The sequence below is a fragment of the Alligator sinensis genome, unplaced genomic scaffold, assembly GCF_000455745.1.
Source record: "Alligator sinensis unplaced genomic scaffold, ASM45574v1 scaffold81_1, whole genome shotgun sequence".
Lineage (NCBI taxonomy): Eukaryota > Metazoa > Chordata > Crocodylia > Alligatoridae > Alligator > Alligator sinensis.
This window is the reverse complement of record NW_005842607.1, coordinates 499,191-519,536: the sequence shown is the minus strand read 5'-3', so window position 1 is coordinate 519,536 and position 20,346 is coordinate 499,191. Positions and strand designations below refer to the sequence as shown.

The 20,346-nt window shown below is 44.0% G+C and overlaps 1 protein-coding gene across 1 annotated transcript; it reads right to left on the bottom strand.

The window, feature by feature from the left end:
* Positions 1-2,971: 2,971 nt before the first annotated feature.
* LOC112551795 (E3 ubiquitin-protein ligase TRIM63) lies at positions 2,972-7,642 on the bottom strand. The gene is made up of 4 exons (XM_025214812.1): positions 7,469-7,642; positions 6,451-6,609; positions 4,817-4,933; positions 2,972-3,592 (listed from the first exon to the last, which is right to left on the bottom strand). Exons 1-4 carry the CDS (start codon positions 7,640-7,642, stop codon positions 2,972-2,974), a joined length of 1,071 nt encoding a protein of 356 aa, XP_025070597.1.
* Between the last annotated feature and the right edge of the window lie 12,704 nt (positions 7,643-20,346).

Below are 20,346 nucleotides of genomic sequence, written 5' to 3'. Positions count from 1 at the left end.
GGCTGCCGCGGTCTCCGCCAGCTCCGGGGAAGTACTCCACTCCCTGGCCCTGATGCGGGGGAGCGGAGCACTTGGAACCGGTGGAGCCCGTGCCAGCCCCTGGCTCCAGCCCCTGGCTCCTGACTCCGGGCCCTGGCCCCCGGCCCTAGCCTCCAGCCCCTGGCTCCAGCCCCTGGCTCCACCCTCTGACCCCCAGCTCTAGCCTTCGGCCCTAGCCCCCAGCCTCTCGGCTCCAGCCCCCAGCTCCAGGACCCGGCCTCCAGCCCCCAGCCTCCTTTGATAAGTGTCCCACGCTGAACCAAGGCAGTGCACTCACAGACTGAGGCAGTGCACTCACGGACCACTACTCCTTAGAAGGAACATTGGTCAGGGCCATCCCTGGGGGTGCGAATAAGGCAACGGCCCTGGCCTCGTGCTTTGGAGGCCCCATGGAGCTGGGTGGAGTGGCCATGGCCCCTCCTGCAGGGCCTGCCTAGTGCTGGTGACTGCACCACCACCACTGCCAGCTTTGTGTCTGACTGCTTGCCCACCCCCCATTGCCACCGGCTTCTTTGCGTCCAGGCCCCACACAGGCTGATTTGCCCCAGGCCCCTCACCCTGCTAGGAGCATCTCTGAGGGAGAGGGGCTGCGTTTTCCCAGCGCTGAGCACACTTCTGTCCTGCTGGTGTTAATGCTGCTGCAGCTGTTCAGCATGAGCAGGCAAGTTTGCACCGGGCACAGGGAGCATCAGGGCTGCACGCAGGTCCCTGCTTATACTGCGGAGCTGGGGGCAGTGGCGGTGGCAGCCAGAAGGAGCTGCCACTGCCTGGGTTACTTAGAAAGGCAGTCACAACTGCGAAGCCACCCCAACCCCACTGCATGCCCAGAGGGTGTCAGGACACGTCATGGCTGGACAGTACCTGGGCCAGCCCTGCCCAAGGGACCCACCGCAGGCCAGACAAAGCCCCTTCATTGGCTGGATCTGGCATGAAGGTCATATTTTGCCCACCCTGCCCCTGGCTTAGAAGTTTGCAAAGTGGTAGATGTTCACTGCATAGCAGTAAGCCATTGGAGGCTATGATAGATATTTGTGATACAAAAATAGGTGACATAAAATGAAAGCCTGGGAAGGAGAGATTCTCCAGCTAATGAATGTAGATAAAATGTAAGATGGTGCTTTTTCACAAGGGATGCCTGTGCTGTGCATACTCCATGAGATAAAGATGAAGGGAAAAAAGTATTAGTGAACTCAGTCATCTATTTCATCAGCAACGAGGGTTGTGCTAGTACGTGCAATTTCTTTAGACTGCATTGCACCTGCTCCTGCTACTTCTTCCTTTTGTGTCTGTCAACTCATTTTCGTGTGAGCAACCAAGTAGCAGGAGGGTAACAGCTGCTGGGCCCAAACTAGGTTATTCTGTGCCCAAATGAAGATATGGAAACTGTGTGTGGGCACAGTCTGTTCCCAGGAAGCTGCTTGTAGGGTCAGGACTTTGGTCACTACTAACAATGGGCCTGATTTGAAATGATATCCTAGAAGGGAAGCCTCTATAATACAGTTACTACCCCCTGACTCCTCCAGATAAGTTCTTCCCCAACACCAAATAGTGTTACATGATCTTGTTGTTATCTGTCTAGGTGGTTGATTAGGAAATACCATAAGTTGGCACTCTGTACACTTGGAACCTGTGATGAAGATTATGAAGCCCCCAAAAAGGAAGCAAGTTTTTAAAAACAAATGACTCTCATGCAGATTGGTATTAGCTATATTAGGAGTTCAGTACAATGAGCATTGTACCATGTAATTAAAATTAAAATCACATGTTCCCTGCCAAATATATTGTTGGTTCTTCTTGTGTGTTCCAGGATTGGAAAAGGACTACCAGATAGCAATACACAATTAATACCATGTATACACCAGTCCCATCTGGCTCTTTCCTGGAAACAAACGTTTAAAAAATTTCAGCATTTCCTTTACAGAGCACATTGACTTACATTAACAGGTACTTTATGTGGAATTCACTGTGCCTCGTCTTGGTTTCCTGTGGCTCACACTGGGGCTTTAAGTTTCCAGTTTCTCAGAGATGCTCTGCACCTGCTGTTCCTGCCTAGTGCAGCTGGAGTTGCAGGTGCTCAGCACTTGTACAAATCAAGCCATAAATTACACAGTGGACATGTCTACACAAGACATTTACTGTGGATTAGGCTAATTAGCTCCACAGTAAACAAATCACATCTACAATGTGCAGGGCTATTAGGCTAGAGTAAACTAATAAACTCCACAGCAGGGTAGTACTTATTTTACACATGTAGACGCTGATGCAGCTGGCTGGGGCATGAGGGTGCTTCAGTGCAGGAGCTGCGTGCTAGCTATCCCCTCACTAGCAGGCAGCTATCTAACTACTATCCCCCCTGGAGCACCCTTATTCCTCAGCCAGCCCCTCCACAGCACGTTGAGGCAGGCCGGAGCAGTCCCAGGCTGGCAGGTTGACCCTGCTGGGCCTCATAGTTTCATAGTGCCTAGTTCCTGCCAGCCAGGGCTGTTCGGACCCAGCTCAATGTGCTGTGGTCCCAGGCACATGTTCAAACGGTGCACTTGGGAGAAACAAATTCTAGTGCAGTAAGTGCCCAAGTTCATTGTTCCTCCTTAATTGCCTGTCTGGACATACCCGGTGAATAGTAAGAGATACTTTGCAACCAAATTTGCAGTATAGGATGTTTCTTTAGTTGAATTTTTTTAGGTTGGTTCTCTTCACAAGGGATTCTGCTCTGTTCCATATATTGCTATCCTAGCTCACTTTCCAAACACTTATGATAGCCGGTGAAAGAATGATGAAACAATGTGACATAGATGATCCTGAGTATGTATCAAGTGCCATGTTTGATGCCATGTTGGCATTTAGAACTATATTTAATTTTATTATTTGTAGGAAATATAGGCAGCAAATATAGTAAATTATAACAAACTATGGGAGTGTCTTTATATTTTGACTAACTTTCAAGAGGGTTGGTTACTGTTTGGTGTGTTGTTGCAGGCATGGTAGGATGCTTTTCTGAACAATCTTGTTCCATATCATTTGTTTTCTCAAATACACCCAGTACTCTTCTGCAGAAGGTCTGATCTGGACTTTCACCTGAAAAGTCAAAAGCAGGACCTAGGGGCATGCATGCTTCGCGTAGGTCAGAGGTACTGGGAAAGGCTTTATTTGCTGTAGGAGAGAGGTAATCCTTGATATTGATTCCTCTGATTAACTCTTCAAAGTATTGTTTCATGGAAATCTTATACTTTGTAGGAACCTGACAGAATGAGCTTCCTTCTATAATTTGTTCTGTTTTTTCCTTGAATTTTTTATCCTCCTGAAGAAATTGTACTGAATTTGAATGCTGTTCCAGGAAAGCTTTCATTTGTTGATAAAGCTGCATGGGGGGTTCAGTTTCACTTGATGCTGGTTGCAGTTTCTCTAATTTTGTATAGTAGTCTTCCTGTAATTTTGCTTTTAATGCTGCAATTCTGCAGCTTATTCCATTCAGCAAACTGGTCCCAACTGTATCTATCATCACCTGGATGTCAATAGTACTGGATGTGAGTCCATTGATAAGCTTTTCTGCTTCCTGTTTTAAAAGAGTTAATGAAAATTTTTCTTAGTAGCATCTACAAGTAGTATTGAAATAGTTTGAGATGACAAGATTTAACATTTTCAAGGATACTTTGGAATCTAGTTATAAATTCTAAAATTGTTTCAATTCTGCCTGCTGTCAACGCTCAAAACCAGTTACAGATGTAAATAATTGTGGCCACACTTTTGAACACTTTGAGTCACTGCCTGACTTACTAAACAGATAAGCTGCAGGCCACTTTTCAAAGTCAGTCCTTTAAAATGATTTCCAATGTGTCTTATCCTGGGAAAGTTGGGAGTTTTCTTTCCTATAAGAATCTGTGAAACCTTACAGTTTATGCTCTACTTTGCTTTACTATGGGTATTTCCCATGCTTCTGGGCTTCACTGGTTGCCACATGGGGCTAGGAAGGAATATTTTTCCCCTCCCATTGTGACACATCAGGGGGTCTTTTGTCATTAGAGTGTTATGCCTTGTGGTTGTTTCCAAGGTGACTGTATAGTCTTACAAACGGGTTAGACAATGGATGTGTATAGGATGGTTTGCATAGGCATGATCCTGCCCCTGATAGGGGGCGGGGGACTTGCACTTGGTGGCCTCTGAAGGTCCCTTGTAGCCCTACTTTTCTATGATTCATTGGGTATTTATGCTTAGTAAAGGACCAGGAGGGACAGAGAGCATGGGGAGAAGCCCTGAGAAGGAGCAGGGAAGATGGGCAATTGTTTAGGTTTCCTGGTATTGAGAGCCTGAATGTTGGTGTGGGTTCTGGGTGGTGGGGGGGGTGGTTCTCTTAATGCCACTGCCTGGCTAGTAAGCGATCCTAGGCCTGGTGGATCCTAGAACCAGTGTTTCTAAGTGTATTGGAAATAGCTAGACTTAGAAATTGGAAGCCCAACTAGGCAGCCTCTGGGCCAGACTCTTTTCATGAATCTCATATTTTAGTATAAAAGCAGATCACCACAGAGCAAGTAGTAAATTTACACTTAGGGACTCTTTAACCTCTTTGTCTTAATTATTTGGCCAAGCTCACAGAAGGACTGATGAGACACAGCCAGAATGTACTTTAATGCTTACTTCACTGAACCCCGGTATCTCATATAATGTAATCCTCTACTGAAGATCTACAAATTGACTGCTTAGTATCCAAATTTACATGCACCTGACTGACTTTCTAGCAGACATCAAGGGATTGTATATGAGGCAAATGAGTCACTTGTACCTTCCTAGTTTGTGGCCTGTCTTCAGATTTCTGAAGCACTTGTGCAACGCTGCGGTGCTCCTGGGTTCCAAAGAGTTTGCAGATTGCACCTATTGGTTCATCATCAGTCACACATGTCTGAGAAAAGAACACACCAACATCTGGTGTTATTGCAAGATTTGTTGGTCATTCAAGATTTGTTGGCCCAGCAGTTGGATGGGTCTGTCTGCTAAGTAAGTACTGGTACAATTACCAAAATTAAATATTCAGAATGAAGTTGAAGAAGCAAATTTGTATTATAGCAACAGTCAGCTCCATTGAAATCATCCAATGGTACATTAACTATTCCTTAAGCCACATTATAGTACACCCCCAAAAACAATATTCCCTATATCTCAAAAGCATTTAAATAGCACATGTTGGAGGGAGGCTATATATATTGTGTGTATATAACTGTTTTAATATTTATATGCCCATCAAGCCTGTATTAGTTTGTCTTACATTATGGCAGAAATAGGACTCAAGGAGATGTTTGAAAGAAAATAGTGACTTAGTTCAGGGAAGGGGTTTCACACATGAAGGAAGTCCCAGAATTGTGTTAGTAAGAAGTTTAATTACCTGGTTCTTGAAGCTGCCTTTTTTGGAATGGTTGAGGTGACACGGTAAGAAAGAAAAGCAGAGATGTGTGAAGGATTCAGAGTATGAGAATAAGTGGCAGTGAAATGGGAAGTAAGTGGAAGGATTCAAAGTGCAGGTGTAATTCTTTAACAAAAATTGGACAGTGTGTATCTCATGAAAGTGCATGCATGCGCGCGTGTGTGTGTGTGTGTGTGTGTGTGTGTGTGTGTGTGTGTGTGTGTGTGTGTGTGTGTGTGTGTGTGTGTGTGTGTGTGTGGTTTTGTTTAATGTTTTCTCAACCACTAGTACAGAAACTATAGTGGCTCTTGATGGATGTCCAAACTATTGGAGTGAGACTGTTGTCTTGAGCTAAATAATTTAATGATTGCATTTTTATTTCATTCTTCTAATAAATGGCTGCTTGCTGTGTCCGTGAGAGGGCGTGAGAAGGCTACTTCAGCAGTCCAACTGCAGGAACAAGCACTTGCTGAGATTTGCTTCACTGAAACTTCTCTCATGGTTACAGCTGAGCATATGTTTGTTTAACTTGCTAAATTGTGATCTTTGAATAGCTCCATGGAACAAAGTATAACTTGGTGTGACTAATGGTGGTATATTCTGGCCCTAATTGAATAATTTCTTGAGGTGCTTAGAAAATGTAAAGCCCTAAATAAGTTGTGATGACAATAAATAATAAATGATTATGATGATTTGTGGTGCAGAGGCTGAGGCTGATTTTTAAGGGGCAGATAGTTCTACTCATTGTGAAAAGCTCTGTACTGATTAGACCGTTCATCTAGATCAAAGTAATTGTTTTGGATAAGATTATTCAGATAGCAGGCTTGGCTCCATTATCTCTTTTTGTAATCTACAAAAATCAAATGATCTGATTGGTTGTCACTAAACTTTTATAAAGATAATAGCTTGATTAGACTACAGTACTCCACTAAACTAAGTACATCTTTTTTCCAGTTTATGCTAAACACCTGAAACAAATTTACTTAGTAAACAGCTAAAGGGAAAATGTAAAGTCATACCACATTCATATATTCCTCATGTTTTTCACATACTTGGGACAGCTGTTTTTGCTCCTGGGCACGAATGTTTTCAAGTACATCCTTAAATTTTTCAAGTATGCCTTCAACCAGAATGTTTCTTTGTAATCCCGGTATTCCTCTACCCCTTAAATATATGACCTAAAAGTAAAAAGGTTACACAGGTTTAAAAGATGAAGATACTTTTCTACTGATCTCATTTGTAGGTACTGTAAACAATACATCAGCATTCTTTAATTAGGATTTATATTATTATAATCTTGAACTGAAGTGAAATACCACATCTTTGTAATCCAGACTGCAGTTTCCTTCAATTATGTAACACCAGGCCCATTTTCCAAATCCCACCTTTGTGTGAGAGTGTGCAGAGCGCACTGTGAACTGGAAAGAACTGCATTTGTTCTTTCAAGTACAGAATTTAGCTCCTAATATCATACCCCATACACCTTTTCCCCCCAAAACAGGCCCTCCAGAAATGCAGCATGTATTTCTGCAAGGAAGTTGAATTTTATCGTTTGCTGGAATAGAAGCTGGATGGACTAAAGCAGTGGTTTTCAACTTTTTTCTTTTGCAGACCCCCTTGGATATATTGAATGGAAGTGTTGGACCCCTTTGAATTGTAAGTGTGGGTATTCCCATACTTGTCATTGATCATAATTATCTTTCACAGACCTCTTAGACATAGTCTGCAGACCCCCAGGGGTCTGTGGACCACAGGTTGAAAACCACTCAACTAAAGTAAGCAGACATTGTGACAAGATGGCTGCCACTTCCCCCTGGGGCTGTAAAGAGCTTGGCAGAGTCCAATGTTAGCCCTCTCAGAGCTGCTAGTGAGATAGTGGCATTTTGCTGAAGAGTCACCAACCTGGCTGAGGCTGCCTACCCCTTGTAACTTGACACTGTAGTCCTTCAAAGTTAGGAAATGTCTGTCTATACCTGACATTTCAAATGAGAGAGACCCTTTGACTACAAAGATGACAAAATGAATGTCCCTACTTACTTTCCTGCATATAGGACAGCAGAAGTGTCCATTGACATGAGTACAGTTCTGGATAGTGAGTATCTTTTCCAGGCATTGCTTGCAGAAATTGTGAGCACAGACCAGGACCAGTACTGGTGGGGTGAACAGCTCCAAGCACACTGGGCATGAAAGCACCTCCTCTAAAGCCTCCATTGCATTTCTTCACCATGTGAAGAAAAGTATGACCTAGAAGGCTCGCCTCAATAACCTCCTCTAGTAGCTATTGCCATCCAAGCTCTAGAACATTTCTGAAACCTCTGTGACAGCAGCTCCATGGTGACAAACATCAACAACTTCCTTTTTTGGAATGCTGATATTTAGCTGGCATTCTCGTGTCTGATCACACCGCACATATGCTAATTATTGCTAAAGTAGCCCAGAATGATCTTGTTTCTTTTGGAACACAGGAGTTTTAAGTATAGTAAGTTGTCTTGGACATATGGAAGGAGGACAGCATCAGTGTCAAATAAGATAGCTTTGCTTCTAGATAAAATACATTTTTTTATGGAGCAGACTTTCTTTGAAAAAAAACCCTGTCCTCAACTGACTTTTAATTTTGCATTGTCTTCCCCTTCCTTTCATTTGTCCATCTCGGGTCACTTTTTCTTTAGATTATTTTGGAAGCCTCAGCAAATAATTTTTCTGTCTCTGTGTCTGTTTTCCTTTAACTGTTCTTTGTAATCGGGAACATATTTAAAATTCACTTAAAGAAAATTGAGTAATTTTATAATATTGAACGCTTAATAAATACAACTTTTGATTAAGTATTCTGACAAGAATAAATTATATTTTGGGAGGTTTACTGCTAGATATCAAGCTTCAATTAAAGTCTTTATAGAAATAATCTTGTAAGATTCAAAGGGGCAACTCTTATTTGTTGTCAACATGACTCATACCTTCATCAAAATATGAACCTTTAGGCCCACATTCTGCTTTCAGGCAAGGATATCAAAATACTATCAGATGCATTTTATCTGCCATTAAGACCCATAGCAAGTATTAGAGACCAAAACTGACTTAATGCTTGCTATAGAAACCTTTCATATACCTTACTTTAGACAATTAGATAAAAATGGTAAGTGACGAAGGAAAATTGAACTATTTGCACCATCTTTATTACAGTTGTATGTGTCTTTTTGCTGAAATATCATGTCCCTGGACCACTTTCGTTTCTAAATATGAAGTCAGTGAACCTCTGATTGTGTAAAAACTCAAGTTATTTATTTTTTCTAGTAGCTGGATCAAGAGTAAAAATCAAAAGTAGGGTTTGGTTCTCACCCTGTTGCTGACTTTCTGTAGACCATTGGGTAAGTCACACATTTCAGCATGATAACATTTAGGATAATTAGTCACTGCATAAGAATTGTATGGCTTAATTAATTTTTGGCACTTTGCAATCCTGAAATGAAAGGAAGAGTCGCTTCATTTTGATATGTAGGGTATTTCCCAGTTCTTGTTTAACTATGTACAATACAGACTTTGCTTTGTCATTGACTCTCCCTAAAGTCAATAAAAGGGCTTTTATTCTCTTTATTGATCTCCCTAGGGGCTGATGATAAAATTGTAACTACTTGAGAAGCACAAACATATAATGGCCAGCACATTGCCCTTTTGGGAAATTAAAACCTGGTTGGCACAACACTCACGCTACATCCTTTATTAGAATTACCTTAACCTCAGCACAGCTATCTGGACATTGATTACAAATCAGTGCTCAGCTCTGCCTCGGGGAGAATTGGTGGGTACTGTGCTGTACTGCAGTTGGAATTCCAACTTTGTTAGATTCAAGAGCTTGCATTCAGGCTTCCAATAGACATAAACCTCAGTCAGTAGTTAATGAGAATTTTTTTTTCTGTTTTTCTGAAGCTAAACTTTTCCTACAGAGAACAAGAGTAATAAATAGAAGGTGGCATGCTAGGAATTGTGGACTAGAATGTTTAGTCTGACTGTAGTGTGCTCAGAATTATCAAGTAACTGATTAAATTTAGAGAATAAAATTTATAGTCCTTCCTACTGTATCTAAAATCCTCCTTTGTGTCTTAAAGACGTGATCATTTGATGGGGCTGGCACTGGCTAACTTATGCTCTGGTGGTTAAACATGAGAGCAGGAAGACCAGGTTCCATCCCATTTTCAGCCCCTCATTTGCTGTGGTTCTTGGATGCATCTTCCACTGTAACTGTACATCACTTATTAATCTTTAAAATGGCAATAATGTAAAGTGGCATCAGGATTAATTACTTTTTAGCACCTGAAGCTGTTGGGCTTGCCTATACATATGCTTGTTGGCGTTCTAACTGGAACACTGCAGTGTTGCCACAGCATCGGGTGTATTAAACCCCCGCGCATTTTTAAATGGCCACGGGGTGCCTTAGACCTTTCCAAATGAGATTTAGATAAAGTGTCCTGCAGCCATTTTTAAACATGTGGAGGCTTAATACACGTGACAGCAAGGCATTTTAATTAGAGCAGCTGCACAAGAATCACTCTAATTAAAATGTCCCATTCCCCCCCTACCCCACCAGGTCATGTATAGGCAGTCAGGGTATTGCCTAAGGGTCTGATTCATAGCCAACTGGAGTCAATGGATGGACTATAGTGATGGGGTCTATGGAATGACTCATCTTATTCAGCTAAGGTACACTTAATGTTTGTTTGATATTTAAGAGGATATTTATCAATGTTTATTCTGTTTTAAAATGAAGATATGTATCCACTCCATAATGTGCGCTGTGGTTTAATTTTCATTTGATATGTAGATCTTTTGAGAACTATGTGCTATTTTGAATGTAAATACTATCACCATTACCTATAAAAATTATTCTATGAAAATTTATATTATGAGGATGTTTATATGTATTTATAGGTATTAATCTCTATAAAGTTTTATCCTAGCATTTAGTTGATCTGGTGTTCTACTCTGTGATGACAGTACTGTGATTACAATGACTTTGGAAGGCCCAACAGGTAAGTATATAAAATACAGTAACCAGTATGTTGCCCTTTTATAGTGCTGATACCTGACAGTCATTGCATTCATATCATACCCTTCACTTTGTAATAACTACAGTCAGCCACAGCTATCAATTAAGTGAGCACAAGTCAGTGCTCAGCCTGGCATCAGGAAGAGCTGGTTGGTTCTGTGCTGTGCTGCAGATATTTTCTTGGGTCCAAGACTTGGCACTGAGGCCTTAGATAGAAGTAAATGATTTCTTCCCCTTTCCCACTCAGTTATGAATGGAGTTATGGGACCACAAAGGTTTCAGGGGAATTCTCACTGGTAATTTAAAAGACTTCTCCTGTCTCTTACCTAGGTAACTCCTATACAAAACAAAAAAGAATCCTGGAAAAAATCTTACCCCAGCATGCTTCAAATTTTCCACAGGATATCTGCAGAGATGCTTGATTCAGCTATAGTTCTGATTCTCCCAGATAATGTTTTCATCAGACTTGACATTACTTAACATTGCCTTTTAGGGAGCAGAAGAGTTCATTGTCTGTCACCTGTTTTATTCCTGAGACCTTACAATCCTTCCCAGCCACCAAATGTTCAACATGAATTATTTGTTGTCAGGGTAGAATTTCCCTGTAGTTAACTCTTATTAGGGAATTGGGGGAGAGATTACTGGGATCTGGCTTGCTACCTGACTTTAGGAAAAGTTATTGCAGCTGAAAAGCAATATGGATCCAGTCCACATAGGAACTGGTTCTCTAGGGATAACTTCCTAATCCATTCACTCCCCCATAATATAAGATCAATAGTTTTGTTAATGTTGATTCTGCTTCAAACACAGAATAAAATTAGTCCTTGCCTGAAACACTTGGCTCGCTGTTAATGTTTCCATGGAAGGGATATAGTGTTTGTTGCCCATTGGAAGAGGAGAGCTTCTCTTATAAGTTAAAAATCTAGCTAGCATGACAATCTTGTCATACCCTCAGTAGGTCACAAATACTCATGAATGAGCTAAAGCAGCTTGTGTATGATCTTAGGCCACTATCTAGGAATTTATTAAATCCTGTGGTGCATAATCTGGTTACAGACTTGTCATAAGTAGGGACCTACCAAAATTGGAATTTCACAGAAATTGCAAAATCTGGCATTGCCTGCAAAATCAGGTAAGACCTGTGAAATCCAGGTGGCAGGGGGAGTGGGGAAACTTACTGAAAATAAAATGCTGGCTCCCCAGAGAGAGCCAGCAGGTGACAAGGCCTGTGACTACAAGGTCCCCTTAGCCACAAGCACACAGAGACGGTGGGAGAGGTGCCACAGTCAGCCCACAAAAATGGCAGCTGGCACCATGATCACCCCCCAGAATAGGCCAGCTGTCTCCTTGAGTTGGGTAGACCTCTAGTCATAAGCATGTGCTGGCCTGCAGCAGGGATAGTTTAACATTGTGATGCTACTTTCTTCTGAAAGTTGATTTTCTTTGTTAAAGAAATAAGGATTCTGGGCTAAATAAAATACCTTGATTTGCATAAAAAATGAACTGCACCTTAGTTTAATTTTTGTTTTCAATGTGTTCCATGATTACAGTCACTGCATTGAAAGAGCAGTTTCTATTAAGGTAACTCAGCCAAATGCTTGTTCGAGAGCAATATGACTTAATTTGAGCATGTCCTAAGTGGACTGTACACTTTCATATTATGTTTCTGCTGGAGAGTTGTTAAACACAGCTATTATGCAAGACACGGAAGCAGTTCTACTGACATGTCCAGCTACAATGATCACACCTATGTAGTGCCATAGCAAGGGGGGAAGGAGAGGGGGGAGTGGGACAACCATCCCAGGCGCCAAAGCAAAGGGGTGCCAACAGGTGCTGCCCAGCCAGGGTGGGGAGTGGGATGGAGCTACAAGCGTCTCATTTGCGGGTGGGGGGCACGGGGATGGGGGAAGGACATCTGCTGCTGCTGCATGCACTCCCAGGCAAGCTTGGGGGTGTGCCCCCGGATCTTTGCACAGGGTGAGAGTGGGCTGCTGCTGCGGGCTTTGCCCCGGGTGCCAAACTTTGTTGCTATGGCACTGCACCTATGTCTGAAAAATTCCCAGTCCCTGTTGCAAGTAAGGGGATAGAGCTATTTTCTAGCTCGGTTATCTTCCTATGTCAGTTAATTCTCTACCTAGCTAGTGACCTTAGGTATTTATGTAGCACCAGTCACCATAATGAAGCAAGATGGATCGTCACAATGAGGTTCATTGTGCAGTTCTGGCAAGGTGAGATTAGTCGGAACATCCCGTCCAACCCCACTGTATCAGTTAAATTCTCCACTGCATTAATCCCATTATGAATCCATCTAACATATCACAGAGTCATAGAAAAATAGGGATGGAAGGGACTCCTAGAGATTACCTAATCCAAATACCCTGCTCAAGACTGGATCCTGTCTGTCTAAACCAGGCTTGTCCAACGTATGGACCACGGGCCACCATGCAGCCCTCCAAGCTGTTTTCTGAGGCCCAAGGTGCTGCAATGGGAAACGAAAGTAAACACTGTACTTTCGTTTCGGGGAGGTGATGTGATACCACTTCCTGTGAGGTCTTTGAATATGGCTCGCAGGCCCACTGGGTGATAAAAGTTCATGATCCGGCCCCACATTCAAAAAGGTTGGACACCCCTGGTCTAAACCATCCCAGATGAATGTCGGTCTCACCTATGCTTAAAAATTGCAGTGATAGAGATTTCTTCTTGGACTATCAGAGGTATTCCAAAACTCCCTGGTGGTTTGCTGAGTGAAACTGAGGGCACATCAGAGTAGGGTCAGGAAGGTAAAAACACAAAACAAGTTCTCTCAAACAAAATGATCAGCAGCACAAACTAATGGGGAACACAATAGTCTGACCTATTTCTGCACATCTTGGCTGGTAGAATCTCAATTGGTGCTCATTAATCTTGGATTGCACTGAAGATTTCCCTTATGCCTACATGTCCCTTCTTATTAGAGGTCTGCATTGGAGGACCAGGACTATATGAAGTAAATGATGACTTCTTGGCAAGAATGTATCGCGCATATTATTTTGTGTGTGTGAGAGACTGTTGGAGGAGAAAGGTAAGTGTTTGGGTTGAGTAGTAAACATAAAGAAGCTCAGATGGACATTTAAGTTGCTGATGGATTTCACAGATATCCATCTGGGCAGCTGTATGTAAGCTCTGTCCCCTTAACACGTTGAATGTTGTGCAGCCTGATCGTCTCTAAGGAATTCTTAATTCCCTTCCTTTATATGATGATGTTCTTGTTGCTTCAGAGGTTCATGAAGACCCTGCTTTAAATTGGATTTTCTGCTAAATATTGGAATGTGCTATGTGCACTTGTTCCCATGTTGCTCACAGTTGTCTTAAATGTGTTTATCCATGAATTGCTTTGGGCATTGGTACAGTATTTTGAGGGACTCATTAGACTATATCTCCCTGACTGCACAGAGGAATAGAATAATAAACACATGTACATTTGCTGCATATGTGGATGAGCAAAGAGTCTCCACTGTCTCCACTAGGCAGGTTGTATTTTAGTATCAATTTGGGCCTTTTTTTTTTGGGTAGTAAGATGCAGAAAGGGTTAATACTGCTTCCATCAGCAGTTGCAGTTTTTGAGGAAGAAGATACTCCTAACAGAACAGCAAACAATTGTGTAGCTGTGTTTGGTGTTTAATTGTTTCTATTTCATATGAGGTATAAGAAGAAAGCTCTAACAGGCCAATCCATGTATCTGAAGCAAATTAGCTGCTGCCTTTTGGCACTGCACTTCATCTCAGATGAAGCTTGTTCATCTGTCACACAGAAGTGTCATTCGTCATTCAGCAGTTAGCTTGGGGCTCAGCCCACTCCTTGCCTGAGGGTGCAGTACTTCAGCAGGTGCAGGGTTTCCAGTAGAGCTCTGGAGCAGGACTCTTGCCTTTGGGATGGGCATGACTGGAGATTAGTGTTGCCTATACTTTTTTAAGGTTTGGGGTTAAACTATGCTGTACCTGCAGCCTTGAACCCATTTTCCTAAGTTATAAGACCTCTCTCTGGAGAGAGAGGTTTGGAGCATAAAATGCAGCAGTGACATCTCTAGTGTCATGATAGTATTGCTCTGTCTTTGCACAGGGACTGTAGGGGCAGCTCAAATACCTCTTATAGGCTGACTCTGTTTATAAATGCAGCTGGACCATCCCATGTGGACCAACTGATTCTTTAAAGACCCCAGCAGTTCCTTGTAAGGAGAACATTCCCAGCCTCTGAGGAATGTAATGCCCCATAATATATAACATAGATGTTCTTCATTTTCTTTTCCTCTAGTAGAAGGGGAAAGGCCAATAACAGTTGATGTGATAGTGCAGCTGTGGGAAAGTTGAAAGCAATAAAGGGATGAGTCAGCCTTTGGATTTACTGATGTTCTCCTTGCCCAACTAAGTGCAGAAATGTTGTGGGGTATTCAGGAGCCCTGGTCTGCATTATTTGGGGTTCTCCTGGAATGAGTACCATGGAATTCCTGCAAAGAAGGAAGGGAGGAGGATTCATACCAATTTTTCTGGCAGATGAGTTTAGGTGTGTGCTGAGAGAAAGAGAAAGTATGTTGGAATCAGGTTGGTGTGAGAATTATTTTCTTTTTTCCCCCCTTTTTTTAATGCAGGCTGTGCCCTTAAGGACACAGCCACCAGTCACATAACCCCAATCCCCTCCTCTCTTCAGGAAGTACAGATATTCTGTGCCTGGCTTGTATGCATATTTCAGTGTAATGGTGGAGGGATACGAAAAGCTCAAAGGTATGGCCACACTGTGTAACTGGCCTTCACAGGGTGGGGTGCTCTCAAACACACCCCTGTGCACTGCTTCCACTCACATGTGCCAGCCCCAGGAATGAGGTCTTGAAGCTGCTGTGGGGGGTCTCCCAAGTGGGTCTCTTCAGGCCACTGGAGAAAAAGTCTTGAGAGTAGCCAAGGGAGAGCATCCCCAGAGCAGCTTCAGTGCAGAATTTCTGAGTTTAGCACATGTGAGTGGGAGCCAATGGGCAAGAAGTAATTGAGCTCATCTCTATGCAAAAGTACCAGGGTGTAAAGACTAGTGCTGACTGCTTCCTGAAATACAAGACAACTTCTTTGATGTTGAGCATTACTGGGGTACCAGACTCTTGCACTGTGCATGCTCTGTCCAAAAAAAACACTGCCCCCTATCACTGTCATCCTACAAGTCACAGCTTGTGCAAATAACTCCATCTTTTCTACATGTATAAAGCTTCATCAATGCTTTACAAAGCCTTGGAGGTCTCTAGGGCATTTGTAGCAGGCTGGCTGACAAAGGATTGCAGCTGACTGCACAGATTTGGTGATGGCACTCTGCAGGCTTGCAAGGGATACAGGCCAGCTGTAGGCAATGGAGAATGTTATAGGCTGCCTAGGAGGACTGGGCCAGCTGATCCAGATTAATTGGCTGGCCACAGGAATTTAAAAGGCTTGGGAGGAGACTGAGATAGAAGAGAAATAGAGGAGCTAGGGTAGCAGTGGTTGAACTGACCTAGGCCACTTCTTGGGGTCTGGAAAGAGACTTAAGGCTGTGAGACTGGAAGCAGCTGTAGCACCAAAGGACTGGAATAAGAGCTAGGCAGTGAAGGAAGATGGCAGTGTCGAGTTAGCAGCAGTGAGCCAGAGTCACCTGCTCAGAGCTAGTGGAGACTCAGGACTGTGAGTGCACCCTATATGGACTATGTTAAGTGGGTTATTGAGTGTTGATTTCTGTTGGTGGTGGTTCCTGAGAGGCAACTGTACCCAAGAAATAAAGAACTGTGCAAAATGTAAAGAGTGAGCTGAGCAATAATGCTGAACCTGCTACAAACATTGTACACATAAAGATTGTAAAGCCTGTTGCTCTCTGCCTCACCTGAACAAAGTATCGCACTGTCCCTTTACAACAATACTTATTTTACTGGAGGAAATTGGGAGTTGGAACAGCTGTGAACTGAGTGCAGACTGGCAAGAGTGGATGCTGAAATATTGCATGTATTTCTTTAAAGGCTGAGTTCTTCATGTTAGCTACCATATGTATACAGCTGAAAACCTCTGTTAAGTACTCGACTTGTTCATAGTTTGGGCTAGATTTTCCTGCCATCTCTTCTCACCTCTGTGAGCATAGGGAGCCCGATTGGTTCTTTCCTGAACATTCTTCAGAGAGGGGGTTTTATGTGTGTACATTTGTTTAGAGGTGGCATGGCGGGTATATGGAATTCAGAACTATACCCCAACAGACATTATAAGGATTTGTCAAATTTAAGTTTCCTTTATAGGGTTAAAGAGAGAAGATTCAGACTCTATCTCTTAATGCATTCAGTTTTATTTGGTTAAAGCTTACTTAGAAAGTCTTTATCCCCTTTTGTCCCATTCACAAGACTTCTACATCTAAGGAAGAAGGGAGATGATGGTAAAGCAATGCTAACATGTCTTAGAATGCTATAGCTGCCTCTTGATTGCTTCTCAAGGGACATGTCTATGTGAGGAACTTGACTCAAGATTAGAGCAAATTACTGTGCAGTAGGCATCTTCACATGTAGACTGATGCCTACTGCACAGTAATTTGCTCTAATCCCGAGTAAATTTGCTACCTGTAAATACAAGTAGCAAATTTACTCAGGAGTAATTACTGTGCAATATAGCACATGTAGACAGCCAACCGGGAGCAAATTCTCTCCCAGTCAGCTGGGCAGCCGGGGGTGGGAAAATGCTCTCTGCCCCCAAGAACTGCTTGTTGCCACAGCAGCCTACACCATCAGAGCCCAGGTGGGAACAATGTCCCCCTGCCCCAGCAGCAAGGAGCTCCCAGCCCCCACTTCATGATCATGGAGCTGTGACTCTGAGATGATTGTTCCCAGGTCCAGCTCCATGATCGCAGAGCTGGGGCTGGGAGATAAAACTCTCTTAGCCTTCCCACCTCTTCTGCTCATTGCTGCTCAGGTAGGGGGGAGATTTTCTCTGCCCAGGCTCTGATGGCAGTTCCCAGGGACAGGGAGTAATCCCCCAGCCCCTGCCAGGAGACAGCTGTGCTCCCTGCCAGCCCCTGGGCTAGCACCCAGGGAAAGCCTAGAGCTCCCCCTGGCTGCTGCAGGGGGCTGGTGCAGGGCCAGTGGGGGCAGAGTGCTACCATGAGCAGCAAATCTGCTCCTGCTTCCCCACATGAGAAACCCAGGCAGGTGTCTACACTAGAGCAAGGGTTCCCAACACTTTTATGCCATGGCCCGGAAGTGGCAGTGGCCCGGCAAACTGTGAACCCAGCAGTCACAGCCAACCATGACTGGAATTTCCAGCCGGAAAACAAGTAAGGATACCCCCACCCCGCTGGGTGGAGGGGTGGGCTAAACCCTGCACTGCTGTGGGCCCTGCAGAAGGAGCCGCAGCCTCTCCACCCAGCTCTGGGGGGGCTGCAGTTTTCCAGTCCACATCCACTTCTGGTTCGGCAGCCGACCATGCTGTGGACTGGCACCGGACTGCGGCCCCTGCTCTAGAGTAAACCCACCCCAGAACATTTGCATGTGTAGACATGCCCACTGTATGGAAAGATGTCACATATGTCATGAAACAGTTTTTTGTTTTTGGTTGGGTTTTTTTCCTATGGCAAATTGTGAGTGTAAAGACATGCATGGTTGCTGACCTGCAACAAACCTGGCTGAAGTGTTCCAGGAAACATGTGCCAACTGTTTTTTGGAACATTGCAAAAGACAGTTGTTGTAGCAGTGTCTCATGACAAATGAGCCAGGTAGTTCTCTGGGCATCCCACAATGCACAATTCTTAGATGTTCTTATATTCAGGGCAACAGCTCTGGTACATGGGGCAGAAGTCTGCTGCCCAGAGCTGGCAGGTCACAGGTGGCTTTGCCCAACTATTTTCTGGCCACTGCAACAACCTGCCAGCCATTCCATGATTACCAGCCATATGCTTGAGGTCAGTATTGAGACCAGCTCTTGCACATTAGTCAGTGCTCAGACCAGAGTGTACATCCCCTGCACATATCAGCCATGGCTCCACCAACCACATTTCCACTGGTGCTTTCATATACGGCACCAAGTGGAGTTAGGAAGAGGCAGTAGACCAGATCGCCATCTGGGGAGAGAAGAGCCAGGAGGTACTAAGGTCCAGTCACTGGAACCAGACAGTATATCAGAGCATTGCCACAGAAATGGCAGGCCATATCCACAACCAAAACTGGTAACAATGTTGTTCAAAGGCCCAGGTGCTGAAGCTGCAGTATAAAGGGGTCTATAATGCCAACCACATGTCAGGTGCTCACAGGATGATGTGTATCTACTGCCAGGACCTGTGCTGCATCCTCACAGGGAGTGACATTATGCAGCCCAGCTATGGCCTGGATGCACCCTACCTATTGCAGAACACCTAGGAATGTGGATATCACTGTGGCTGTGTGGGCCACAGCCAGCTGTCACAAGCAATTCCCATGAGGATCCAGGATACAGCTTAAGAAATGACCCAGGTCAAGGACTCTCTGTTTCCTGGACTGTGATGAAGCCAGGGCCTTAAGACAGCAAGACACATTGAGACGGGCTTGGAGTCAGACAGTGACCATCCTATGTCCTTGATATCCTGCCCACTGCACAGAATCATAGAAAATTAGGGCTGGAAGGGACCTCAGGAGGTCATCTAGTGCAACACCCTGTTCAAAGCAGGACCAGCCCCACCTAGGCCATCAGAGCCAAAGCCTTGTCTAGCCGGATTTTGAAAACCTTCAAGGATGGAGCTTCCACCACTTCTCTGGGGAACCTGTTCCAGTGTTTTACTACCCTCCTAGTGAGAAAATTCTTCCTAATATCTAACCTCAACTTCCCTTTTTGCAACTAGAGACCATTGCTCCTTGTTCTGTCATCTGCCACCACTGAGAAAAGTCTAGCTCCATCCTCTTTTGAACCCCAGTTCAGTTAGTTGAAGGCTGCTATTAAATCCCCCGCTCAGTCTCCTCTTCTCTAAACTAAATACACCCAGTTCTCTCACTCTTTTATCATGAGTCATGTCCCCAGCCCCCTCCTCATTTTTGTTGCCCTCTGCTGGACTCTCTCCAATTTGTCTACACCCTTTCTGTAGTAGGCTGCCCAAAACTGAACACAGTACTCCAGATGTGGCCTCACCAGTGCTAAACAGAGGGGAATAATCACTTCCCTTGACCTACTGGCAACACACCTACCAATGCAGCTCAGTATGCCATTAGCCTTCTTGGCAGCAAGAGCATACTTCTGGCTCACATTCAGCTTATTGTACACTGTAACCCCCAGGTCCTTTTCTGCAGACCTGCTTCTCAGCCAGTCAGCCCCCAGCCTGTACTGGTGCATCGGATTGTTCTGTCTTAAGTGCAGGACTTTGTACTTGTCCATATGATATTTCTTTTGGCCCAATCCTCCAATTTGTCTAAGTCACTCTGAATCCTAGCCCTGCCCTCCAGTGTATTTACTACTCCCCGCAGCTTGGTGTCCTCTGTAAACTTGTTGCGGGTGCACTCTATGCCATCTTCCAGGGTGTTGATGAAGACCTTGAACAAAACCAGCCCCAGCATCAACCCCTGGGGCACTCCACTTGATGCTGGATGCCAACTAGACATCAATCCATTGATTACTACTCTCTGACCCAATACTCCAGTCATTTTTCTATCCACCTTACAGTCCGTTCATACAGCCCATACTTCCTTAGCTTGCCTGCGAGAATGCTGTGGGAGACCATATCAAAAGCCTTGCTAAAATAAGGTATACCACATCCACTGGTCTCCCTGCATCCATAGAGCCAGTCACCTCATCATAGAAGGCAATCAGGTTGGTCAGGCATGACTTGCCCCTCATGAATCCATGCTGACTATTCCTAATCACCTTTTTCTCCTTCAAGTGCTTAGAAAAGG

Excerpts from the sequence above, each read along its gene's own strand:
- LOC112551795 (XM_025214812.1), bottom strand. The coding sequence starts at position 7,642 with ATGGAGGCTTTAGAGGAGGTGCTTTCATGCCCAGTGTGCTTGGAGCTG. Across the intron at positions 6,610-7,468 it reads GCTGTCCTATATGCAGGAAA|GTCATATATTTAAGGGGTAG; the intron begins GTAAGTAGGGAC and ends TTTTACTTTTAG. Across the intron at positions 4,934-6,450 it reads ATGAGGAATATATGAATGTG|ACATGTGTGACTGATGATGA; the intron begins GTATGACTTTAC and ends TTCTTTTCTCAG.